Genomic DNA, 27,187 nt, shown 5'->3' with positions numbered 1-27,187 from the left:
TTTGTCTAATCTTCTAGAGCACTTACTGCGGTCTTAGAGAAATAAACAAGGATTCTAATCCAAGTGCAGGACACAAAGGCACCTGTTTTGCCAGTTTACTTCAAAAATTAAAGAAAAGTCTAAGGTCATTGCAGGATGCTATTCTTGAAATCGCTGAAGCTGTTGGCTATAAGAACTCTGGGCTTTAGTGGATTGAAATGAGCACTTCCCAACTATTGGCTCAGGCATTGTGGAGTGTTTGTTGAACGCTCCAATTATCCAGAATTCTTCAAAACCTGTCAGCCCACTTAGTCTAGTGTGAGAATGGTCTGTGTGATTCCCCACCAGGAAGGAGCGTGAATATGGTTGCAGAGAAGGACTGTAATACCTATGGGTAGCCATTTCACAGGGCCCTGAGGCCCTCTGTGATATGAGCAGCCCCCACTTCACCCTGCATGGTAAATAATGCTACTTAGCTTTTATAGAGCATTCTCGGTATTCTAAGTGCTTCATATACATTATCTCAAACATCCTTCTAGCTTCCTGTAAAGTAGGCCAGTATTATTGCCACCTAGTGAGCCTGTGGCAAAGACGAGATTTGAATTGGTGACCTCCCCACTCGTTCTCTGCACTGCATTAGAAAAGCTTTGTTGTACATTAGCAGGGTCCTACTGAAGGATTTGCCTCTCCCATGAGGGTTTTCTCTCTGTTTCCCCCACCCCCCCTCCAGCTTGGAAGCACTTGGCAGGAGTAGCTGGTGCCACCCATGACCTCTGCATAGTTGTGGGGATTTGGCTGCCCTGCTGAGGCGCAAAGCAGCTGAGCTCACAGGTTCAGTATGCCAACTTCACCGGTTTCCAGGGGCGCCTTTGAAAATAGGTCCTTTTCTTCCAGGAGAATAAGACTCCTAAGAATCTCATGCTTTCGTTCCTCCCCCCTTCCTTGCCTCCTCTAAGTTGGATTTATCCATGCTTGTATTTAAGAGGCTGTTTCCCACCTGCACCTGACAGGAAGTGAACATCTTGCTCTTTTTCATCCCAATAGCCAGAAGTGCTGAACATTTAGATTAAAAAGCAGTTTCTCTTCTCTTGTGGCCCTTCTGTGCTTCTACATCCAGTGCACGTCGCCTTGAGAGTACAATCATAGCTTCAAAGCCAGAAATCTCTTCAAAGAGAAAGAGATTCTGATCCAAGCAGAGGGACATATAAACAAAGTGCTGATGCATGACAAGCAGCATGAGTGTGTGAATGGCAAAGTGTGTCTTAATGCACATTGGAATGTGCATCCCATTTTAGGTAGACACATTCCTTGCTTGGATGCACATTCTGGCACACTTCTGATTAATGCTTGCAGCAGTTTTGAGTTCAGCAGGCGGCATGTAGAACCTTGCTTCTGCATGCTGGTCTCTTGGGGAATGTGAAAACTGCCCCTTCACATATAATTCTTTTCTCAAGGCATGGAGCTGTGTGCACCATGTGGTCTCGAGGCATGGTCTAAACTCGATGAAGCTAAGCTGTTCTCAGTGCAGAACTACACATTCTTTGTGGTCCCATGATCCATTTAAAAAGAATGAAGTTGCTAGAGCTTCATCGTATTAGATACTAATACAGGCAGAGAGGCTATTTAACCCTTCCCCTTTACCTAGCTTTCCTTCTGAACCCTGCTATCCACTCAAGCCACTTTTGCACCCAGTGTTGAAAGCCTATGGCGTTTTTCCCTGTTGAGTCAAAGGATCTTGGAAACCCCCTGATTTCAAGCAGGAAAACTAGATAAGGGAAAGGGTAAAATATTCTCTTTCCTCCCCAATGACATCAATTTCTCCTTCTAAATCACAGTTCTAGTGGTTGCATTTTGTACAACAACTAAATAAAAAAAAGGAACAAAATGTTGGTTAAAAGGATCATAAAACTTCATAGGGTGTGTGGTTCTGGCCTGAGTCTTGGTAGACATGGGCAGGAGTTTGTTCAGGAATCTGTTATATATTGCCTTAAGTTCCTTGGCGGAAAAGAAAAATACAAATGAAATAAATATTCTCTTTTTTAAAAAATGTGATGATGGTGGTAAATGTTTTACAGCAGGGGAATGAACACAGAAGAATATAGATAGCAGAATCCCACAAATAACGCAAGTAAACATAATGCAGATTCCAGCGCATAGGTAATTCTGCTAGTCATGGGGAGGGTGCGGGCCAGAGAAGCCCCGCCTCTTAGTCAGGAATTTTCTGGCTTTTGAGATTCCACAAGATATTGCCCACACACTTCTACCATCTACCATCACTTTCAAACCACCAGGGATAGAAACGGGTCCTCTCACCCCCTTCTTAATGAAGGCTGATGTTCTCCGGAAGCTGAATTCTGTGTTTTTTTCTGTACTTAATAACTCTAAGATGTCCTTAAGAGTGTCAGAGTAGGAAATGGAAAGAAAGACACCTGCCTGAGATACAGAATCCACTCAGAAGTTCTCCTGTCATGAGGCTTTAAAACCAGCAGGTGTTCCTATTTGTTTCAATGGTTCTTTCAGAGGAGGACTTCCTGAAAGAGTCCTCCCTTTTTTAGATAGTGGGAGGGGGATTATTTGGATTTCCCTTCTCTGGCATCAAGATCTCCCAGGCTGATGCTTTACTGTGACAGCTACTCTTCGCCAGGCTCTTTCTATAGAACCAGAGGAACCTTTGATGGGAGCGCTGGTGGCCTCCTCACTTTTCTTCTGTTTGTCTTTAATAAGATGAAGACATTTTGTACAGTTCTGAGTCATCGTCACTTTAGTCTCAAGACTGTTCAAAAGGACAAGTTGACCTCCTGCTAGCACTGGGAAGGGTTCCTGTCCTGCAGAGTTGCACATGGCCAGTGCAGGGGCACGGGGCAAATTCCATGGAGCCAGGCGTGGTCTAAATACCTTGAGAGAGAAAACTAGAAGGAAGAGCTGCAAGTTGGGAGCGGTTCAGAACATTTACGTGAATGGCCCAGCAGGGAACTCCAAGAGGGGGTGAGAACATTCTGTTTGTTTGCCTTGTTCAGCCAAACCAAATTGTCATCAAAAGCCTAATCTGCGTATGAGCCAACGGGGCCTGTGACCTCAGCCAGCTTGTGGACTGATTACGCCTCTAACATATCATCAGGGCCATACTGCCATGTTAGGAGATGTTGCTGGGCAGGATCAGGTCCAGAATTCTGTGCCAGAAAACATCACATCATGCCCTTGGGATGCTGATTGCAAGACTGTATAAATCGATCTCCTTTCCATGTTTTATACTTTTAGATGTGAACCCCTGGGAAGGCCAGGTCCTGGTGATTGGCAAGGCTGGGATTGGCCAGAGGCAAAGGAGATGGGCAGGGGAGGAGACTGTAGTCAACCAGAGGTGTAATTGTAAAACCTGGTTGTATAGGCAAAGAAACCAGCTAGGAGGCAACCAAGAGCAGGGAACTGGCAGTGATCTAATTTGCATTAAACACATGGAAGCAGTCTTGAATTGATGCTCACCTTACAACTAGAAGATCAGCAATGCTACAGGACTGGCTCTCCCTGGAACAGGAGGATTCTGGTCCTAGAGTGTCTAAATTCTATCTTGAAATGTCTGCAGTTCCCTCCTCCTGACTTCAGGAGTAGAGAATTGATGCCTCACCTGCAAAGTCCCCAATTTGAACCCTGTGACCTCCTAACATATATTCACTTAGGTGTGCAGTTCAGGGTTGTGGGGAGGTATGGATATCTCATACCTTAGGGACCAGCTTCTCCAATATGAACCTACCTGTCCACTGTGGGCATCTTTGGAGGCCCTTGTTTGGGTACCCCACCATCTGAGGCTAGATGGGTGGCAACCTGAGAAAGAGCCTTCTCATTCATGGCACAAAAACTTTGGAACTCACTCCTCAGGGAGATTCATCTATCCCCTTCTATTGCTGTCTTCCTCCAGTAGCTGAAGACCTTTTGTTTTGTTTGGCATACCCCCAATAACTGTTATTGGTCCTCCTCCCTGTTCTTTGTGTTGTGGGTTTGTGTGTGCGTGAGTTTTTATTGAACTGTTTTTAAATTTTTTAATATTGTTTAAAATTTAAATTGTTTTAAAATGTTTGATTTTTTTAAAAAAAACATACTGTTTGCTGCCTTGGGGACCTATTTGGGTAGAAAGGCAGCCTACAAATTCTTTAAAGTAAATAAATAAAATCAAAAGGGCAAATAGATTCTCTGCTCTGAAAGTTCACCTTAAATGAACCGAGGTAAGGAAAATGACACCACTCTGAGTGGGACCAGAAACATCATGCACCTTCCTGTCCACTTGACAACAGAAGGTGCTTTGATTACCGTATTTCCAAAAAATTGTATCAAACCAGGTTTAGGAAAGATCACAGCAAAGCAGGAGGAGATGGCAACAGCGTGAAAAAAAATACTGATTTATGCAAAATAAGTGAAATTGTGCAAATGCTGGAGCATCTGTTCCCATGCGACCACCTACCCCACCGCTGATTCTGTAAGATCTGCTGGTGAGCTCAGAACGCTTTTGCAAGCAGATGGAAGTTCAGCCCTCACCAGAAGCAGGGTTTTCTCAGTCACTGCTCCTGTTACATGGAATCTGCTTCTCCCTGAGGCTTACTCTGTTCCTTCGCTTGTCTTAGTTCAGAGGTGTCTGAAGACTTTTTATACTCTTGGGCACTTGGGATTAGAACTTAACCTTTTGGGGCCAGCCTGTTTTATGCTGCTGCTGATGTATAAAACGTTTTAGATTTGATGGAATTATATTCAATGTTGTTGATGTGTGTCCTACATTCCAGTTAAAAAGTGGTATATAGAAATATTTTTATGAGAAAAGCAGACTGGACAAATATGAATTTTAAAAGAGTTCATAATTATTCAAGTTGCTGAATTCAGTTTTTGAAGTGGTGTAATTCAGGCTGCCTAGGTACAGAACTCAAGCATTTTTTTGTTGTTGCTAAAAAAAAATGCTCAGATAGAAAAAGATATACAGTACTCAGGCATCCAAATACAGGATAAAACATGAAATTGAGAGAGAGAAAAGACTTAGCCCAAACTTCCACTCTTTATCATTCAGCTGATTCATAGCAAAAACAACAGCCAGTGTCTCCTGAGCTGCATTCAGATATCACATTTCAGAAGAAAACGAGTTCCAGATAACCTGCATGTCTGCAGTTGAGGTCTTCAGCACAAGTAGGGAGGAGCAAGAGATGAGGAGTGCATGTGAACCTGGCAACAAGCTGGGATTCTGCATATTTTTCCTTGACAGTGGTTTGCAGTGAAATCCTAAGCAGAGTTACTCCAGTCTAAGTCCATTGATTTCAGTGGGCTTAGACTAGAGTAACTCTGCTTAGGATTTCACTGTTAGTGTGACATCTGAACATAGATCATGTTTGTTCCGTTTTGAGATGTAATTTTAAGATGTAATAAACAGTTGCGAGTTACCTACCAACAGGGCTTTTTTTCTGGGAAAAGAGGTGGTGGAACTCAGTGGGTTGCCCTCGGAGAAAACGGTCACATGGCTGGTGGCCCCGCCCCCTGATCTCCAGACAGAGGGGAGTTGAGATGGCCTTCCGCGGCTGCGTGGAGGGCAATCTCAACTCCCCTCTGTCTGGAGATCAGGGGGCGGGGCCACCAGCCATGTGACCATTTTCAAGAGGTTCCGGAACTCCGTTCCCCCGCGTTCCCCCTGAAAAAAAGCCCTGCCTACCAACAACCTTGCCTCCTTGATCCTTTTAGGTCTCTAATTCCCAGATGTTACCCCATCATGTAGAGGTAGAGTGTATAGGGCAAATGGCCAGAGGGGGAGAAGACCAGGCAGGCAGAGAGGGCACACTGTATGTTGGGGAGATGAAAACCGCAAGCATATTGGAGGTAGGAAGGAAAAGAGGATCCTAACTAATATGAGGGAAAGCAGAGGCTAGCAGGATGAAGACATATTTTTCCTTCCCTCACTTGTTCTACCACATATTTTTGAAACCTATAATCTGATTCATTAATGTGATATGCACCTAGAGTAACATTCTTTCACGGGCTTTTGTTTTGCTTTCCTTATCATCAGTCTATAAAATAACTTGTCAGTGTGGTGTAGTGGTTAGAATGCTGGACTAGAACCTGGGAGACCCAGGTTCAAATCCCACGGTGTCAGGGAATCTTGCTGAGCAACCTGGGCCAGTCACATACTCTCAGTCTAATCTACTCTGAGCCTGAACACTAGGTTGTTGTGAGGATAAAGTGGAGGAGAGGAGAACGACATAAGCTGCTTTGGGTCCCCATTGAGGAGAAAAGAGGAGATATAAATGAAGTAAATAAATCAAATAATGAAATGGAAGTTCTGTCCCTTTTATGGAACTCTGCCTGTGTTTAGTACAGACAGGGCTTTTTTCTGGGAAAAGAGGTGATGGAACTCAGTGGGTTGCCCTCGGAGAAAATGGTCACATGGCTGGTGGCCCTGCCCCCTGATCTCCAGACAGAGGGGAGTTGAGATTGCCCTCTAGACTTCAGACTCCCCTCTGTCTGGAGAGCAGGGGGCGGGGTCACCAGCCATTTGACCATTTTCAAGAGGTTCCGGAATTCCGTTCCACCGCGTTTCCACTGAAAAAAAGCCCTGAGTACAGAACAACACACACTGGCAGCCTGTTTACAACCTGATTCAAGAGTATCTTGGTACAATGACATTTCACCTCTCTTTCTGCCTATACTGAGCAAAGCAGAGCTACAGACTGAGCTATGAATGGTGAGGTCCCTTGTTTGAGTTCCATCATGAAGTCACTAGGGGGCAAGCTACTAATACTCTCAGGTTTAGCAAAGCTGCTCCGCCATTATGGTTGTTAATAATGCTGACCTACCTTACATGGATGTAATCTTAACAAGATAATGTATTTTAAGAACACTAAAAGACTATATACATGCTGTTACTTATCTCTCAGATGGTTGCAGAGCCTATTCTCTGGCTGCATTATGGTTAACTATTCCATTTGTTCCCTTCTCCTTCCCAGGTAAATCTCACATGGCCATTGTTCAGAAGGTGAACAACGAAGGTGAAGGAGACCCCTTCTACGAAGTCATGGGCTTGGTGACATTGGAAGATGTCATTGAAGAGATCATAAAATCAGAGATCATGGATGAGTCAGATGACTACAGTAAGTTGTTTCCAGGCAGGCATGGCTTGTTTGACGTGGAGTTTCCCCCCTAATGACAATAAGGATTCCTTCCTGTATACAGCCTGTATGGAGTCATATTCTTATCAACACCAAGCAAACCATGGAAAATAACAACACCTGACCAGTCTCCCCGTTTCTATGTAATTGGTAGTAACCTCTGCCAGCGTTTGCTGTTCCACCTGCAACTAATTTAATGGGCAAACTGTACATTCTGCTGCACTTTGAGGATATTTGGTTAACTCTAATATATGGTGATGATGGAGAGTGCCCTCAAGTCGTAGCTGACTTAATGGCAACCCCTGGTGGGGTTTTCATGGCAAGGAACTAACAGAGATAGTTTGCCATTGCCTGCCTCTACAACCCTGGTCTTCATTGGAGGTCTCCCATCCAATTACTAACCAGGCCAACCCTGCTTAGCTTCTGAGATCTGACAAGATCAGGCTCACCGAGGCTATCCAGGTCTGGGTTAAGTCTAATGTGTAGTTAACTCTAATGTGCACGACTTAATATACCATAGGTTTTTCTTTGGAGTTCCCATGGCAACTTCTGTTCTACTGAACAAGCCAAATTTTATTCAATTTAAGTTCTTTAGCAGAGAGAATAGCACCTTTAGGCAAGCATGCCTTAGTAAATTGTTTATAGCAAGAATCATACCATGCGTAGAATGTGTGAGTTGGCTACAGTAACGCTTTGAACTTCCTGGAACAACAGCCAAGATAGATCAAGGATAGGCTGAGGTCTCTCAAAAGTTAATCCTTCCCCCTCCACAGGAGGTAGTGACCTGTGGCTCTAGGGAGGAGGGGTGATGCTGACTCTTATACAAGTTCTCTTCTTCTCAGGAACAAAAGAATTTTAGTATGCAATTCTGTGCATGCTTATATGGGAGTGAGCCTACTGATCATAGCAAAATGCACTTCTGAGTGTATACATGCCCCGGGTAGAATTGTTGCATCTTGAAGAAGAGAAAGAAGAATGGAAGCTTTGCTTCCTGAGATCCACACCCCATAAATAATGTGTTGCTTCTAGCTGGAGCACTGTGCCCAGGGCTGAGGGATGCCAGAAGAGCAGCTCCCATTGTAAATGCCTGTGTCACCACAGAGAGGCCTGGAACATGTTAGAATTAGGGGTGTGCATTCAGGTATCCAATAAATACTGGTATTCCCAATATTCATGTACAAGCATACCAGTTTTGTATTTGGATCGGGGGGGATCTGAATATATTTGGACTCCGTTATTCTCTATGGGGGAACCTTTCTGAAGGGCTGGAGGTTCTCTTTTTCATACAAACTACACCAAAATTGCAGTGTACTGAATGCTGCCTGTCCCTTAGACCCCCCTCCCCTCAAGTTTCAAGATGATTGGATCAAAGTTTCCAGATCTATGGGCCCCTGAAAAAGAACAGAACAGTTCCAGCTGTTCTTTATGGGGGAGCTACTCTGGCTGCTTCTGTGGGAGAGAGAATCCCATGCTTTCCCCAGGAAAAAGACTCCTTAGCTAAACACACAAGAGCAACCACTAACACAAACCCTCCCTAAACAACTAACAAAGCCCAACAGAACCAGAGAACCTGGCAGAAGGCAGGCACTCCTCTCCTTGAAACGACAGCTTGAGGTTTTCCTTTCCTGTCCTTTCCTTAGCCAAGGAGAGAGGGGGAAGGGAAGTGACTCTCACAGGTGAATGGCATTGCACATGAGGAAGAGCTGGAGTGTCTGTCCATTCATCACAATTCTCTCATAGACTACATTTTTTCATAGCCCTACTCTGCTGCAATTCTGTTGTAGTTTGCATGGAAAACAGATCCTCCAGCCTCCTGGAAAGATTCTCCCATAGGGAATAATGGACCTGAATATTCTGAATATTTTTGGAATTAACCAGGAAGCCAATACTGGTCTATCCAAGAATCCCAGATCTGATCAAGATTCCCAATATACCTAGTACCAATAAGTTATTTTTCAGGTATATTTTTGGACCAGTTACACCAAACCACACACCCCTAGCTACACCCCTAGCTACAAAAGGGGCATTCCCTGTTGAGGAAGTTCCAGAAGCATCCCAGACACTGCAGCTTCGTATCACATGCTTTAGATTTATCCGAACATCTTCAAAGTCCATTGCAAATCTTTTTAATATTTGCAGATATAATAGCAATTTTAGTGGCAGTTATTAGAACCAGTAGGAAGAAGGGAAAGTTCTCCATTTCCCTCCACCAGTGTTCTAAGTACGGGTGGTTATTCCTTAGAAGCACATATACATTCTTTTCCATTTCATCTTCTACCCAAAATTGTGTGTAATCTGTGCTGAAAATCAAGAAAAATCAGACCTTGCACCAAAATATCATATACATAGCTTGTGTAAATCAAACAGATGTGCACATGTTTGCTCACTTTCCAAAATGTCTTGTAATCCTAGAGAGTGGGAGGAAAATCTCTGCTAGCCATTAAAGATCCACCCTGATTTGATGATTTTATTCAGTTGGTTTTTCAAGGCTCATCTATCAGCGGTTCAATTTCTTCTATGTTTATTTAAAGGGCGTTCTGGCATGGTGAAAGAGAGAACCTTTAATCTTTTCCTCTTCTGCTGTTTTCTTATTGGAAAACTTATCTCAAAGCTGCTTCTGTCTTTGCAGAGGAAATCATATGGGTACTTCCCCAGTGGTGGTGGGGGGTAAAAGGATTTCAGACATTGCTCTTTCCAATGAGAAAATGTTTTGGGAAGGAAGCGTTAAATTTCCCTCTCTTATCTCTCCATCGTCCTTGATAAAGCAATTCCAGGTATTCACAGTCCTTGAGCTCTAGAAACTTGCTTTTCTAAATGCTACTTGGAAAGCTGAATTATGCACCCAGTACCTTGGTCTGTAGTTCTTCCACACTTTGTGTAGCACTTCAGAATGAACACTGCCCTCTCTTATACCACCCTTCTGCCATCTTTGCTGTCTCTGCCGTTACAAGCTTCCTCCTCAAAACAGCAATGTTGTTGATGGCAAGTTTGGAATTGACTTACCTGTCTTCTCCTGCCTTTTTTTTTTTTTTGCTCTTCCCACTCCCTCTTCAGGGGAGAACAAAATGAAGAAGAAGCCTCCTCCTCTTGGGACCTTGGTGGATCGCAGGAAAGAAGATTTCTCCTTGTTCAAAGTGTCCGACAACGAGTACAAGGTGAAAATCTCACCCCAACTGTTGCTGGCTACACAGCGCTTCTTATCTAGAGGTAAGTCATGGAAGGGGCTTATTCTGCAGTGGTTCTCATTCTCATTTGCCCTCTCCCCTCCCTAGTAAATCCTGGCTAGGCAGTTTGGATGAAAATGGGGAAGAGTCTTTGCTGGGCGTTATTTATTGGCTACAGCAGAGTCACATCATCTGACACTGTTAACTGCACTGGGATAAAGAAGGGATTTGTTCCTATAGTGGCTCAGAGTGATGGTTTGCTCTTGGAACTGTGAAGAACCAGGTCTGTTTGGCCTTACGTTATGTTAAAAGTTTATGCCTGCCTGCCCAGAGTCTCAAAGGAGCTCATTTCCAGAGATATCTCGAAGCTTGTTATCTCTCACATGTGCAAAGCTCCCTTGAAACTGCTAAGAAGGGGAGTTGAGGCACCCAAGGCCAGCAAGGCTGAGCCACATTCCATCCAATTAACTTATCTGAGCCTCATCTCACTTCTCAGGGGACTGGTTCTCTGGTGCGTGGGCATGACTGAGCTTCAGAGGGTCATCTCCACACATCCCTGCTAAGCCCTGTTTGTTCCATCAAGTCACTCCATTTTGATGGCCAACATGGGATACAAATGGTTTAATTAGTTATGCCTTTGCCTTGAATTGGGGGTCTGGATATTGCTCCTTGCTCCTCACCTCTTGGATTTACAATCATGCTTTGATTCCTGGAAACTCTGTTGCTGAACTCTGTGTTATACTGAAAGTTTGAGTCTGTCAGGTATGTTTAGATTTTAGGTTAACTAGTATTTGTTATTTTATTCGGCACACTTTCCAGATTTGATACTTTATTCGCCTTATAATAAATTATATTATCACACATCATTGGTTTGTGGCTTCAGTCTGTGACTTGGCCTCGGCCTCACTTTGGTCACATGATACCATTGTAATTTTTTTGGCTGGGATTCGTCCGAGCTGATTTCCCAGGTACAGTCTGGTAATGCCGGAGGCTTTGGTTCCCAGCCCCAGTGCCAGGACTTGGCGGGATCCTGGTAGCAGCCAACTGACTTATTGGCAGGTGGACCCTGGACAGACTTCCCCCGAACCCCTGGACTCACCGGAGTCCTTGGTAGAAACTACTAAACTGCCCTCCAGTAGGAGCATGAGATGGCGACCATATAAGGGCCAGCTCTGCTGTATCCTCATGCCAGGGACAGGGATGTCACCATTCAGCCCCTGGCTTTCCTCAGCAAAGCTATTGCAAGTTCTGAAGGAAAGGGCTGGCTCTAAAGGAACAAGTTTCTTACATTCAGTTGAGATTTTGTTCAGCCATAGCAAATTCCTCCAAGATTAAAAGTATTTGGAAGGAGGGTAATAGCATACAAGCAGCACAGAATAGATTTATTCCATAGAGTAAATTTCTCCAGTTGTCTTTTTACAAGTTTAGTTTGTTCATTCAGCTGCTGGCCCAACAAAATCACAAGTAAAATGAACCTCGCAGATGAGAACAGAACTGCTAAAACAACACACAAGCCAATTATCTATCGTCCAGTGAGCAACATTCGCTTTGAAAGATTCTTATCAGCGTTTCATAGTTGTCAGAGTCATAGCTAGCCACGGTATAGAGCAGTGGTTCCTACCTTTTTTTCTTAGAGGAATCCCTAAATTAATTTTTCAAATCACGAGGAACCTCTACCTATGAAAACATTTACAGGCCAGAAAAAGCTGCTGGCAGGGAGTGCAATTCAATTACTGCTAAATTCTTGTCAAGAAAATTTGTAAAGAGTGCTGCATGCTGTTTCTCTCAAGTCAGCTTACATAACCTTAACAACCATGATATTTCAAGGGATATTTGGAATTTCTCACAGTATTTTAAATGATTTATTTATTCCACAATTCCTCACAGAACCTTTGACATTGTCCTGAGAAATTCTAAGCTTCCACGGAACCATGGTTGGGAAACAATGGTATAGATAATATCTTCACTATTGTTTGCCAGTAGCTTTTTCTGCTGGTTTACCCAGTTTATGTCATCCCTGAAAATAGGATCAAAAGATCTAAACCTTTCTTTTTAATTGGTGGAACATGCAAACTGATAATAGATTAATCATGGATAAACATACAGCCTCTGATTATATGGGGCGTGAAGGAGATGCCCGGGAACTATCTTAGAAGATAATTGGTGCAGCTTTAATAAAGTGAAAACAATTACAAAAGAACCTTGGAAGATCTATCAGATAATTCAGCAGCCTGTGCCAGAGGGCTGCTTCAGTTTTCAGCCAGTAGATCTCTTCCAAGAGCTGAATACAGTTCCACAAATAGTCATGTTGCTGGAGGTCCATATAGCTTTGTTTTGTTTTGGTCAGAAGTGGCCACTAATGGGCTGATCAACTTTTCATGATTTATCGCCAAAACAAAACAAAAGCCATTTGAGTGCATCTGACTCTCCATAATGGGACAGCTAAACAAGCAAAGTGGCAAACTCTCATTTTCCCACCTGCACAGATGCCGTCCCAGAGATTTTAATGAATATTGCAATGTCTTCCATCAAACCCTGCAGAGGGCATTAACTGTAATCAGAAGAAGATAATATCTTTCCTTGGAGTGTGCTTCTTCAAAGGAGTTAGATCATTTCCAAGGCTATGCTGAAATTGAAATGTGTATGATACCAGGGGGAGGGTCCCAGTATGTAGCAATATTCCAGATGTTTGGAAACAAACATGACTCCCTCTAGAACCACTTGAGCAGTGTGGGTGGAAAGGACACTGCCAAAAAGCTAAAAGAGAGGAGATGAGGACTGGGACCTTGTGTCATTTGACTTATGAGAGAAGCTCCAAATGCACCATTTTTACGGCTTGTTTTAATGCTGATAATTTTATGGGAATTTAAAAACTGTATTTGATTTAACTTTCTGAACTGCCTCGAACAGGTTGATCTCTGGATGGGATAGCATATAAATTTTCTTAATCTCTCTAGAAATAGCAATAATAAAAGAATATCTCAGTATGTTTTGAAAGGCCACTGTGACATCAGTAGACCAGGGGTTGCCAACCTTTTCTTTAATGAGAGCTACTTCCGAGTAATGAAAAATATCCTTACTCCCCCCCGCCCCCCGGCTTTACTGGGCATTTTACCAAGTTTAGTTCTGCTCTAGAAACAATGTAGACCAGGAAGAGCACTTAAAATGAAGCTGTTGGCGAAACACAGAAAAATCCTATGAAATAAAAGCATTTTAAAAAAAACAGATCTTTTTGTGATCTTTTCCAGAGTCTTCTAGGTGATGCATGTGTTACTCTCCAGCAGCCAGAGAACTATCTGTAGTTCATGAGCTACCTCTTGGAGACTCCTATTGCAAACCAATCCTCTCTCTCACCCCTGTTTGCATGTTTGAAACTTCCAAGCTCAGAATGACAAGCCAAACTAAACTACAAATTTCTCAAGAACGTTGCCTAGTCAGCCAAGCTGTAGTTTAGGCAGTCAACTGAGTGACTAGAGAGGCAGGCAAAAATCTGGAATTAACACTCTGGTACTGAGAAGAAGAAGAAGAAGATAGTGACTGGGGTGTAATACCATGATGAGGTTTTAAATGACAATCACTGAGCTTTTTGATTTACAGGAACCAGCAATGGCTGCACCTGATGCTACTGCCTTTAGGCACTTAGAAAGAGAGACTGGGTTTTGTAATACCTCCTCTAAAAGACCAGTTCATGAATAAGGAAAAGCATCATAGGACACAGGCAATGTGTTTGCATCAGATTACAAATTGCAAATTGATTGTTGCACGTTGTTAGTAATGTTGATACACGGGGCCATGAAGAAATAGAAGCCTGGTGAGATGTGCGCTAATTCCTGGTTTCGGCATACAGCATTTAGAGAAATGAGTGAGACAAGGATTTCAAGAGGGCAGAGCCAGAAATAAGGAAGGAGAAAGATGACAGTTGGGAAACAACAGTTGAAGGGAGGGGGAGGGGAAGAGCAGGTATATCACGAAGGACAGTGGGAGAGTGTAGGAAAGGGGAAATAGTTCTGTTATTTGGTGTAGTAGTAGTAGGTATGTTAGGAGTTCATTAGCCTGTTTAGTGGTCTGTTTTTGTTGATGTCATATTAAATGTAGAAATTGTCAAAATTATCATCCACCATCTGTCTTCCACCTATTGAAAGACTAGGCAAGCCTGGAAACATGGCATTTCTCTCCTTTGAGTCTGCCTTGCAGTCATCTCTTCTGAACATGGAGGTTCTGTTCAGTTATCATGCTAATAGCTTCCAATAGGCCTTGCCTCTCTGAATGTTGCTAATCTCTGTTTAAAAGTCCTCTATGCCAATGGCCACATCTTATGGTGCTGGGTCGCCATAAATCAGCTGCAGTTTGATGACACTTTATACACGATTATATCCAAATGCATAACAGCATAGTAAGAAGAAGTATTTTCTTTTCCTCTGTCATGAATCTACTGCAGATCAGTTGTGTTTTATACATATAGTGAACTGCTTTGGAAATTCCAATAAAGAAGCAGGATAGAAATCTAATCAGTAACTACCCATCGGTTTCATGAAGTGATCTTGAGCTGTTATGGGGATTTGTATTTCTCTACAATCCATTCATAATTTTGTAAATACACTGTCCCCACCCTCTAAACCATGTTCCTTTCTAAACCCCGAACTACTTACCTGTACCCATCTTCTTTAAACAGAAGGCTTTTCTTAGTAGACAGGATATCCTGACTCTTGAACATTTTTGGCTGAGATGTGCTGCAGAATCTTCTTCGTGATGTTGCTAAATGAATTAACTTCCTAGAAGCATCCCTTAGGGAGAGGGAAGAGTGCATGTTCAGCTCATTTTGGATGCAAAATACGACCCATGATCTTATGCTTCTCTTTTCTCTCCCACGCTCCCTCCCACCTGTCCACAGAGGTGGACCTCTTCAGTCCAGCCCGAATCTCTGAGAAGGTCCTCTTGCATCTGCTGAAACATCCAAGTGTCAACCAAGAGGTGAAATTTGATGACTGCAACCGCCTGGCCCCTGAGCACTATCTGTACCAACGCAACCAACCGGTCAATTATTTCATCCTTATCCTGCAGGTACCACTTTTCACCAGACATTTCTTTAGTGCCAAGTTTCAGGTGATGTGCAGCAGGTGAAGCCTCCACCATGAATAGGGGGCTGTGGCAAATTAAGGAGCCAGCTTGCTGCCTACCTGTCAGCTGCAGAGTAAGACTGAAACCTTCAGAGTGCCCTTTCCTGTTTGGGGTCCCTGGGTCAGTGTCCTGAGGTGAAAGATTGGGAGTCTGCAGTGTGTAGCCAGTAGATTACCCTGTTCTGATAACCATGAAAATGTAGAAGGCCTGGCCAATGTGGAAGTTTCAAATCGCCCACCAATCACAGGGCTGATGTTGACACCCAGTTCCCTTCTGTGCAAGGCGAGAGTTTTCAAACCTGGGCACAAACTGCCTGTGGAAGCTGCTTAGACTTCAAGTCCCAGTTCGAGATCCAGAATCCCCAAGACACCTACCCCTCACTTTGTATGGGGTGCCACAGAGAAAGAGGAAGATGAGTATTCTTTCTTCAGACACCCTTTCCAAAGCAAGAGATCAGGCCCCACTTCCTGTCCTATGTAATCTGCCCAGGACCCTGGTGAGTGTTGGGCTCTAATCAAGGAAATCCGAGCCATTTCACCCTCTCATGGCCACCACACATGAATTCAGAGAGGAAAGTGGAGTGGGACATGTAAAGCCCAGTTCTTTCTCTTCACAGTTTGTAAAGAACATTATGAAGCTTCTTCTAGCCTCAAGCTGGAAACGAGAGAGCTCTTGCATCAGGTGCATCTTTCTCCCCCCGTCTCCCTCACCACCAACAGCAGAAAAGGGGGTGGAGGACAGAGTGTGAGCATTCAGGGAGAGGTGATTGTACTGGCTCTGGTTGTGCAGGATCTCAGCCCATGAGGTTTCTAGAAGCCTCTTCCCCAAACTAAATTCCCTAGCTCAGATATGACTACCTTGAGCCGCGAGGAAGGGCAAAATATAAATATTTTAATAGATGTAGCTTTGCTGCTCATCCACTGGTCCAGAAGCTGCAGAAATCTAATGACACCTGGACAAATAGCCAGGCTTTAAAATGAAGTTTCCATCCAGTCTTCCCAGTTACGGGGCTCACATGCTCAGATAGTACGAGGTCATCCATTGGGGGACAAAGAGGCAGTGCTCTTCCTGCAAGAGGCAGATTGGCAACAGACCTTTGCCTTTCTTTGTGTGGGGTGGCGCAACGAGGGCTTAGCTCATTCTCAGGCAGCGGCAGCAGGAGAAGTGACTAGTGTCATTTCCTGGGCCTGCAACACCACCGCCAGCTGAGTCCAAGCCAAATCCGCGGCAACAACGCAGCATCTTGATCCAGCAAGTAGCAGTGACATGGGCCAAGGTGGTGATGGGTGGGTTTTACTTGGAGCAATAAAATAACCTTGAACTAGCCCTGTGCAGGTGTGATGGCACTGTGGATTCTGCTTATTATTTATTATAATCATGCCCCATTTTTTTAGCTCAGATGGGCTCCCCAAGTGGCTTATTACAGTTCAGATCCATCAGAAAGAAAGAGTATAAATGAAGTGTTTGGGATATGTGAGGATGTGAGTGGCTGACTCTTCCGACCCCAGCAGGTGGTGGCATGGTCCAGTTTTTACTTTTCTGCCCAGATGGGGCAGAAGCAGCTGCATCTAGCCTCGGGCTGGCAGGTGGTAAAGGTGCCAGGCCAGAGAAGCAGCTTTTTACAGACTGTGTTTATGCCGTATATACAAAGACTTGTTTCTCTGCAAGTGAAAATGTAAGTGGGAGGGCCACAGGCAGTGCTGCTTTGGGGTCCTGATCTGACTCATGGGTAACCCATTTCTCATCCCTTGCCTAACAGGATAGTTGTGTATTGTAAGAAGAGGCCACCTGGGTTATCAGGATGAAGCGGGAGCAATGGAGATTGGGATCTAAGCAGCAACTTGTTCAGATCTGATGCTTTTCCTGTCTTGCTGATGGTACTGATCCTGACTTGCTGTCAACATGTTCTTCTTTGCAGGGCAGGGTTGAAGTGGAGATTGGAAAGGAGGGACTAAAGTTTGAAAATGGAGCCTTCACGTATTATGGTGTCTCTGCACTGACGGCTCCATCCTCAGGTGAGATGCACCCTCTAGCCTGGCCCTTCTCACCACCAATAACCCTTTGGGGAAGAGGCGGTTTGTTCTAAGGACTCTAATGGGCTACTTAATGGGAACAGATGGAGAGACAGTCTCCACCTACAGATTTCCCAAGGTGGACAGAACAGCATTCCTGAAGCCCCCTAGTGAGGGGTGAGATTTGAGCCAGTAGCTCAGCCACTACGCAACACCAACTCTGAATGCATATAGATGTTGCCAGTTGAGCAAATACACATGTATTGTAACATCCTTCACTGTTGGGATGTGGTGGGAAAGAAGACTTTATTTTTTAGCTGTTTGGGGTTCTGTTAGAGGCTGCATTTCTAGACCCGCTTGTCCCTGCTGCCATCTCAACCCTAGTATCTTTTTCTTTCATAGTTCACCAGTCCCCAGTGTCTACCCTCAGGATGAACCGTCGTGATCAGCAGCTGGATGCTGGGGAGAACAGTAACTACTCCACGTACTGTCCTGACTACACGGTCAGAGCTCTCACAGATCTGCAGTTCATCAAGGTAAGCAGGATCTGGGATGAGCTTTCCTTGGCCAGCCATGTACGAAACCTCCAAGAAAATTCAACAGATACTCAGGATGGTTGGGTTTTTTTCATCCATAGCACTGCCTTGGGGTCTGCAACTTGGCTTGCTTGTATAATTTGAAGCTCACATGCTAACATGGAAGAACTTCTGACCCATTAGGTCAAATGCAGCCTGCCAGTCAGGTGCTTGGCAGCCCTTATTTTTTGCATTCCCAGACAGGCCGCAGAAAACAGGGTATGGTTGGAAGGTACCTGATGCAGCCCCCTTGCTGAAGTGCAGAGGATATCTGCTCTGTGCCTGATTGGGAGATCTCCTGGGAACCTCAAGTTCCCTGGCGGAAGAAAGGCAAGATGGAAAGAAAAAAACAAGAGGATTATTGGTTGGCTGCATTCAGCTCAGTGATTCAAGATTACAAATCACCTACTTGTTTATGTCACCCAACAACCTTTTCCAAAATTAGGAACTCTGTAATGCCCCCCCCCCAAAGGGGAAGGGAACAGGATTGTGTATTTGGGGTGCAAAACCCTTCCTGGTTTCCGTGGGCCAGAAGAGAATCCTCTGAATATGGTTCTCCAAACACAATTCGTGAATAGACCCATCTTTTATCTTGAACCTCACTCAGAGGTTCCTTCCTCTTAACTGGGAAATCGATTTAAAATCAGCCCTTTACAGTCAAGGAATTTATACAATGGGTTTGTCTTTTTTATTGCCTGCTTGTTCTCCTTTCATGTTGTGGTTCCCATTCTTCAGTTTAAAATTGCTTCCTGATTTAATATCTGTTCTCTGTGTCGTCCTCCAAATCCTTGTTGATTTTGCTTCAGTTGTTACATGTACATGAACACTTGTTTTGTGTATGCGAACGCATATATTCTCCTCTCCAGGTCACTCGGCTGCAGTATCTCAATGCCCTCATGGCCTCCCGGATACAAAATTCACCCCAGTCGCCTGATGCTATTGAACTGAAAATTGTCCCCAGCAGCCAGACAAAGCTTCTGAACGACAGAAATGCTGCAGCAGGTACATACTCGTGTGACTGTGGCCACTCGATGATGTTGTCGCTTTACACTTTGGTGGTCTTTTTGCTAGGAGCTGCCCCAACCCTCCCCATTTTCAGATCCTGTCTGCACCTTTGGATCCAGAGGCTGATTCTTCCTCTGCACTCGCTTTTCTGATGGTGCTTTGAGGCCATTCTCCCTGTAGAGCCCTTCAAGAGAGCTCTAGGCTGGTACACAGGCTGAGGCCCCACTCGATATACCAAAGGTTCCACGTTTAAATCCTGCCACTTCCAGATAAATGAGCTCAGGTATGAAGACAGATCCCGTAGAGGAGGCAACGCAAGTTATGGTGCTGCTCTGGTTGAAAATTAATTTTGCATCTTGTTTTATAGGATCTGATGCCAGGGAGGAATCATGTTCTCTCCTTTTGAGAGATTTCTCAGTGACAGCCTCTTTCCCATGCTCCATACAAGTAAATGGATATTTTATTTGTTTGTTTGTTTTATTGAAAGCAGTTCAACCTTCCCTATCCACTCTTGATGCCCATGGCATTTTAAATACTTACAAATGGTATGAACAAAATACAAGACAACAATAGAAATGAAAACCAGCATTTAAACAAATGAAAGTTTCTGTAGCCAGAAAGCCTGAATATGGGTGGGAGGATACCCAAGGCCCAAGAAAACAGAATTGCCAGAATGTTAACCATGTTGGCACCAAACATCCTTTGGCAGTGTGTCCTGCAAGCATGGTGTGCTTGTGGGAAAAGTCCGTCTCCTCTGCAGTGTGGGAGGGGGTGGCATTTGGAGCAGGATCTTCAAAGGACATCACTGGAACACTGTGCTCATTTTGGGGTATCAGAGCAGGGTGTGCCCTGAGCTCTCTTGACAGGCTCTACCAGGAAGCTGGCCTCCGCTGCTTGTATGGGGCTGCAGTCAGGAAAAATGAGAGGGACCACCAATGCCCCCTCCTCCACCTCCGATCATCTGTCTGGGTCAGGAGGGAGAGGGGTTTTGCTCCCCCTTTGGGCTTTCCAAATGAACTGTTAGATTCTGCCATGCTTCCTAGACCCATTGGCTTAGATGGAGCTGCTTTGGTTTTCTCACCATACTACAGGGAGTCCTGGTTCCTTATCAGGGGTTTCTGATAAAAAACATATAGGGGAACAACTTCTCTAAAAGGACAGTGTGCTATTGATCTTTCTCTGCCTTGTGCAGCTATGGATGTGGTGGGGGGACTGAAATGATCTCATTCTCTGTTTGCATGGAGCGAGGCCCAAACAGCAGGTTTGATTCATTGTGTGACCTGAACGTGCACCCCAGAACCCTCAGAAATGGACAGACAAGTCCAACTGGAAAGCTTTCCCTTGGGTTAGGAGGATACTGGCCAGTGTTTCAAGAAGTTTTCTGATGCCCTGGTACCCAGTTTCAAGGACATGTTAGTGACATGACAGTAAAGAGTCCAGTAGCACCTTTAAGACTAACCATCTTTATTGTAGCATAAGCCGAGGAGAGCTGTGGCTCTCGAAAGCTTATGCTACAATAAAGTTTGGTTAGTCTTAAAGGCGCTACTGGACTCTTTACTATTTTGCTACCACAGACTAACATGGCTAACTCCTCTGGATCTATGACATGACAGTGCAATCTCAAGCCCAGATACCCACTTCTAAGCCCATTGTCTTCAATGAATGTAGAAGGGAACTCTGCTTAGGACTGTATTTGTGAGCCTCTCAGCCAAGTGTCTTTTTTCTGTGTTTTCACTTCTGCTCTTTCTTCACAACTTGTGGCAATAAATGCAGGTGTCTCTCCTGTTCTGTTTCTTCCTTTCTCCCTCCAGCCTTCCCGCTAAATCTCTCTTTCTTTGGCACAATTGAGAACTGCATCTAATACTGGCCTCTCTGCCAGAGCCTGGAGTGGGTTTTTTTTTCAAACCTGCAAGGTAAACCTGGTTCTTCTCTTGTATTTCCCCTCTTCTTAACAAGACTCCTGACAGGGTCTCCCAGCTGCCACGTGAGAGCCACGTCTCTGTGAGCAGCTTCCACAAATGACACAACCTCATAGTTAGAATCAAATATGTCTTTCTCATGGAATTGGCATCATTTTGGGAAGGGGTACCAGTTCCAAAGGAGAGGCCCATGCCCATGAGGTTGGGATCATGTGAATGTTCTAGTCATGGGGGTCTGCCCACAGATCAGTGGGCCTCACATAATTGGGAGAATATTAGTGGGGCACCTTTTTAGGCTGAGTCTACCCATGCAGCAGAATAAGATGGTAGAGGACTCTACTGCTGCAGGTTGGAGAGCATGTGGCACTAAAAAAGAAAAAAGTCAGAGACCTCCTTGCAAATAGAAAATGAACACAGCTGGCAAATGACTGGGCTAGAACCTTTCTCCCTAACGCACTAGTTGTATGTTTGTAGGGAGTTTTTAACACAAAGGAGCATTCAAAAATGTGACTCCCGCAGCTGTAGTGCATTTCATTTTACTGCCTCATTTTGTTGTATGCTGTAGAACAAATTACTGGTTAGCTGGTTCTTGAACAGGGTCCCTCCCTTTCCTTTACCACCTTATGCTTGCACAGGTTTAATGGCCGGGGGTGGAGGGTGGATCCAGCCTGCAAGAGAATAGGGAGTGAGTTAAACTGCACGTGTGTGTCTGTTACCTCTTCCCCTGCAGCCAAACTCCATGAAATCAATTTATCTTATTCCAGATCGTTCTCAACACGTCTAACATGGGCGCCTCCCAAATAGGCATTTGCCATGGTGTGTGTATGTAACCAGTTGGCAGGCCTCTGCTTGGCAAGCCAGTTGCCTTTCTTTGTTCTGCCCCATCCTAGACACAAATGCCTGTCTGTTTCTACATTTTCAAGGCTGTGTGCATATGCCATGATTCTACAAAAGCACAAAACACAGCACGGGAGACAAAAGGTTCCTATTTTAATTTTTAAAAGTTTTTTTTTTAAGTTTCTAGCCCTTATTGGCTGCAAAACTGTTTTTGAAAGTGTATGGGCAGTGCCTGCTGTGAAGACTCAAAAGCCAGAAAAATGATTGAATCAGAGTTTCGGTTTTCAGTCAGTGGAGGCATGGCTTCTGTGCTCTTCCTTCCCTTGCCTTCTGTGCTCTTCTTTGCAGAAGTGAGTAAATTATGTGAAAAAGATTTTTACAAAATGGAAGAATTAGCACAGTATGGTCAAGTATTTCAATCTGCTTTGTTTGCAGAATCATATAGGGCAATGGGGGGAAAATTAAGTAGCTTTTGAAAAAGTGGTTACTAACACAGACCAAGCTATCTGCTTCTCCAAAATGTGGCATGATAGTGTATCCTTGACTGTTTTTAGTAACCATTAGAACCAGTAAAAATAGAGAATTCCATATCTAGCACAAATGCCATCATCCCTGCTAGGCATTTTGGCTTCCTTTTTCTCATGTTCCCAGTCGTAATGAGCTGGCACAGTAGGTGGGCAGCACCTGATGAAATGTCAGAAGCCTGAAGGCGGATTGAGCAAGGAGGGCTTCCTGCCCAGAGCTTTGCGTCCGGCAGAGAAACTAAATTATGCAAAATAAGGTTATGGGGACAAGTATGCATTTATACAATGCTTCAGAGAGTCTGCAGTGCTTCGGGCACATTAATTTAATGATTCTGAGGCCAGTTATTAACCCCATATTGCCAAAGGAGGGGCTGTGGCTGCACTACACAGTGACTCCATGGCTGAGGGGAGAGTGGAGCTGAGGGCTTCTTGGTTTTGGCTGGTGCACTTAACACCCCACATGGATCTGCACTGATTTCCTTTTGTACTGTAAAATGTGGAGTGGTCACCCCCAACTTCCTGGCTCAGCAACTTGTTGACAAGCCATGAAGATTTACTCATTTAAACCCAAGTGGTGCTTCAAAGAGGCTTTACAGCATCATTCATCCCACCTCCATTATATCCCCACAACAACCCTGTTAGGTAGGTTAGCCTGAGACTGGCCTAAGGTCACCTAGTAAGCTTCCATGGCAGAGTGGGGATTCAAACTGGCAGCTCCCAGATCCTAGTCCAGCATTCCAACAGCTAATGGCCACTGTCTCTCTTCTTGCTCCAGGAAAAAGCAGAAGCAAGCTAAACCTCCTGGATGAGGAGAGCCTGAGCCGGAGCACTGGGGTCTGACCTGCTGGAGGCGATTGCAAGGGACTGGAGCTTGGGTGGACCTTCTGGCACACACCCGTATTTCCGATGAACTTTTGTTTGGTGCTTGCATCCCAGACGATGAGGAAACTGGACGTCTCTGACAGCCAAGTGGGCTGCAAGCCCCTTTGGGTTGCTTCCAGTGGTTTGCCCTGGCCATGCACTGGAGGTTTTTTTCCTTTTTCAACAGGACTTAACTGAAGAGGGTGGTTCAGCCCGGCAGGGACTCCACCAGCAGCAGAAAGCAGCCAGCCTATGCCTGTGGACTCAACTGCTTCTTCAGGAGCTTGCACAAGTGGGGGCCAGCTGTGGGTCCCTAGCAGGAATGCCAGTATTGGTGCCCCTTCCTGTGCAATGAATCCCCCTTGGACTTCTTCCCACGACCTCACACGTTTTTCCTGTTTGTCTCACACAACAGCAAGTTGCACTGGCAACCCAGAGGAGGGGTGGGGGTCAGCTTTGGAGCCTCTCCACATCCTTGGCTCTGCAGCTGCCAGCTGGGAGGCAGCCAGTGCTGCACTGGGCCCTCATTAGGTGCAGCCAGTGAAAACCACAAGGCTGCCCTATGTCTTCTGCTACAACACACAGTACATGGAGCTGGCATCCAGCTGCTCTGCCACGTTGGCATCATCTGTGGTAGGCTGTTGCCTCTAGGGACCTGATCCTGCCCATGTTCCTGGGCCATTTATGTCAGCTGCATTTCTGGCCTTCTGTGTGGCAGGGCACAAAGGCCCTTCAACCGGCTGTAAATCACCAGCATCTGCCCATCCTTGTTGAGTGCCAGAGACGGCACCACTGCATCCTGCCCCCCACCCCCAAGCTTTGTCCAAATTGTGCCAAAGTCCCTAATTCCTGGAGCCACACTGCAGTCCTGAACTTCAGCTTCCCAACTACGTCTCTTGCTCTGTTCTCAGGACCCCAGGGGTTTTCTGTGCCAACTGAGGGACTGCTGTGTTTCTGCAAAGCAGCCCCTGCTGCACTCCTTTTTCTTTCTTTCTCAGTTGATATCTGAAGCCCTTTAACACAACCTAGGCTAGAAATGCACATTGCTTCAGTGATGACAGCAAAGGCAAAACAGCCCCCAAGGCTCTAACTGCCTCACAATGGACTTTTAAAATAAAATTTTAGGGTGCAACCCATCCCTCCCCCACAAGCCCTCTCCTGCCTTCTCATGTAAACCATTGGGAGAGGCTGCTGTCCTGATCTAGGCATCACGCACACTAACCCTCTTGTCTCATCTCTTGCTTGCCAAAGCATGAATAATTCTACAGCATTTTGTGGACATTTGCTCAAGAAGGCCCACCAGGGAAGACTTAACTGGGTACTGTATCTCCTGCAGCCGCTCCTGATTCTTTCTTGCTTCTGTGCTTAGAACTTCAAACCATTCTCCACCTCAACCAACAGGTCCAGGCCCAAGAGGCATTATTAGATGGCCTGGTTTGATTGTGCATGGGTAGGCCTCCACTCCAGCATTGGCAGAGAGACTGTTTTTTTTCCTAGTTGCTACTAACAGTATTTTTCCCAGAGTTCCTATTTTTAAAAGGAAAATAACAAGAGGAGCGAGAGAGGGAGAAGAGTCTTCTCCCTCAGTCTTCTTGTCTCCCTCTTCCACAATGACAGCTGAACTTGACTAAAAGCAATGTACAATTTCAGGTAAATTATTGGGTACCTGCCTCTATGTTGTAGTTTTTCCATAAGGACTGTACCATCAAATGGAATAGTCTTAACCTTTAAATGTGTCTATTTAAAAGTCATTGGTCTGCAGGGCAGTAAAGGTTCCATTGACACTATAAAATTTTTTCCCCCACTTTGAAAAGTTAGTTTGGTGCCGCAGTTAAGTGGGCTCCTGGAAGAGGAATTAAAACTTCTTGTCTTGCTCCTCAGGTTGCATGTGACTCTTAGGAGGAGCACTGGGGTGTTTCTTAACTAAGCCGGTGAGTATTAACATGGCACTTTCCTTGCCTGTGGTGTGGGGAGCACAACCGGGCTCCAGTCAAGTGTCCTCATTCTGCCGAGTCACACGGCCTTTGGTTGGGAGGATTCAAGCCATTCCTTGACGGTTTCCACATGGATGTGTTGCTGTGCTTTTGGCTTCATTACAGCAGCGCTGTTTTTGAGAGAGTCCACATGACTTTATCCCCTATTTGTTTGGTTTCCATGTCCCCCCCCCCCCCTTTGACACAGTCTTCTCCAAGACCTCGTTTGGTACAACCTTTTTAGAAAGAACGCTGTCAAAGCACCTTTGAACGCATTGGGGATAGGAAGTTGGGCATTTAGCCGTGTCAGCACCATTCTCCTTACCTCAGACCACCATGGCTGCCATTTCCACTCCACATGGGCTTTATTTCAACTTAAAAAAAAAAAAACTACAACAGTAATTAACAGATCACTATAGCACAATAATGTTATAACGTTCTGTTACTATAACCCCTTACAACTCCACAACAAAAAGGGCTAGAAACTTTTAAAATGAAGACTGGGAACTAGTAGATTGTGGCAACAGTTGTAATGCTAGAGCAATCTGTTACTGATTTTTAGAAAGCCCTCTGTTGGCTGAGGGGGAATGGCATCTTCCATGTGGATGCTTCAATGCTACTACAAACGTCTCTGTATTCACAGCTACATGGAGAATTGCCTGTGTGTGGAAGCAGTCCTTGAGTACCCTGTGTAATTATGCTTCAAGGCCTGGTTTCCTCAGGCAAGCGTCCCACTTGATTCCTCTGCACTGGATGACTGGCAGCTGATTGTGTAAATGGCTTCTCTGGAAAGCATTGTGTTTGATGTAAAAGTCCACTCTGTGGTGTTTTAGTTGTGGTGGCCTAATCAGATGTGCAAGTCATCCCATGAGGTTACAAAGGGTAGACAAGCCTTCTTTCCTTCTGTCTGGGTGACCATATCAACCCACTTTCTCACTTAGCATAGCTAACTCCACTGACTTTCTGGGAAAACTCTCTGGAAAAACTCTGCAAATGAGATTCCAGGGAGTCAGGCTTCACTTGAACATGTGTATAAAATTTCTGTCTCCTTTTTTTAGGCCTAAGTGGGTTAGATGAGAAAGGTGATTTCAGAAGTAGCACTTTGCTAAGACAAATTGCACATGCTTTCAAAATAATAATTTTATTATTAACCAAAGAGGAAATACATCACAAAAACTCAGTATTGGCAAAAAGCTAGCTTTTTCTGCAGTCCACAACGACCTCCATTCAGGCCCTCAGCTACCCAACATTGTCCGGCATGGCCTGTCTAAGGCACTTTGCCTTATTACGTGGGGTGGGGATAGAGAATGGAGTGGCAGACTGCAGCATGCACTGAGTGGGAGCCAGCTGTGCAGCAGTCGATTGAGGACACATCCTGAGGCTCATACCACCCAGTGGTCTGAGTGAGTCGGTTATTCATCCAGCACCTGTCACTGCAGGAATTGATCCATTATTTATAAAAAGTAGAGACTAGTACACAGTTTGTGATGCATTTATGATTCAAGATCGACTTGGAAGAGGCGAGATCTTGGATCTCTTTGCAAAGATCTGTTCAAGTAACTTCTCCGACCCAGGCTGCACTTTTTCTGCAAAGTGGGTGGGGGTGTAGAGGTTTTTTTTTTAAAAAAAAACATTCTCCAGAGTCCGGTATGACCCACGTACCAGACAGAAAGGCCAGGGCAAGCCACATTTGTTGTCATTAGACACTCAGGGCTATGCCCATCCTAGCTCTGGGGCTCTTTCTGTGGGGTTTTCTTGGAAAGGTTAGTAGGTTATTAGGTATACAATACATGAAACCAGTTTCACATGCAAGTTAGTGGACTGAGTCAGGGAGCTGCTCTGCATGCTCCAGACCCATTGACTGTTAGGTAGCAAGGAAATGGCAGAATGGCCAGCCAGTGGCATGCAAACTTTGCACCAACCAGCAGCAACTGGGCCTGTTTGGCATTGAACACATTCATGCTTTGCAGACAATGCTGGCTGGGGGTGTCTTGGCCTGGCCAGCAGCATCAAGATCCCACTTGGCCAGCATGGAAGGAATGAGAGGGTCATGAGCAGGTGTATAACACCACCACAGTGGCTGGGAATGG

General features: G+C 44.9%; 1 protein-coding gene across 3 annotated transcripts in view; it reads left to right on the top strand.

The window, feature by feature from the left end:
- Positions 1-26,357, top strand: part of CNNM3 (cyclin and CBS domain divalent metal cation transport mediator 3) — a 35,380-nt gene extending 9,023 nt beyond the window's left edge. The window contains exons 2-9 of one of the 3 annotated variants that reach the window (XM_054997597.1): positions 6,948-7,091; positions 10,164-10,316; positions 15,165-15,334; positions 17,310-17,406; positions 17,806-17,939; positions 18,845-18,980; positions 19,351-19,430; positions 23,039-26,357. In XM_054997597.1, the coding sequence (XP_054853572.1) occupies positions 6,948-7,091; positions 10,164-10,316; positions 15,165-15,334; positions 17,310-17,406; positions 17,806-17,939; positions 18,845-18,980; positions 19,351-19,430; positions 23,039-23,059 (935 nt within the window). In that variant the 3' untranslated portion in view covers positions 23,060-26,357. Of the gene's footprint in view, positions 1-6,947; positions 7,092-10,163; positions 10,317-15,164; positions 15,335-17,309; positions 17,407-17,805; positions 17,940-18,844; positions 18,981-19,350; positions 19,431-20,794; positions 20,877-23,038 lie in introns of those variants that run through there. The other 2 variants (XM_054997598.1, XM_054997599.1) reach the window with 2 other exon arrangements.
- Positions 26,358-27,187: the final 830 nt, after the last annotated feature.

The sequence above is a fragment of the Eublepharis macularius genome, chromosome 14 (genome assembly GCF_028583425.1).
Source record: "Eublepharis macularius isolate TG4126 chromosome 14, MPM_Emac_v1.0, whole genome shotgun sequence".
NCBI lineage: Eukaryota > Metazoa > Chordata > Lepidosauria > Squamata > Eublepharidae > Eublepharis > Eublepharis macularius.
The sequence above is the reverse complement of the archived record's forward strand: the minus strand, read 5'-3'. Positions and strand labels throughout refer to the sequence as shown.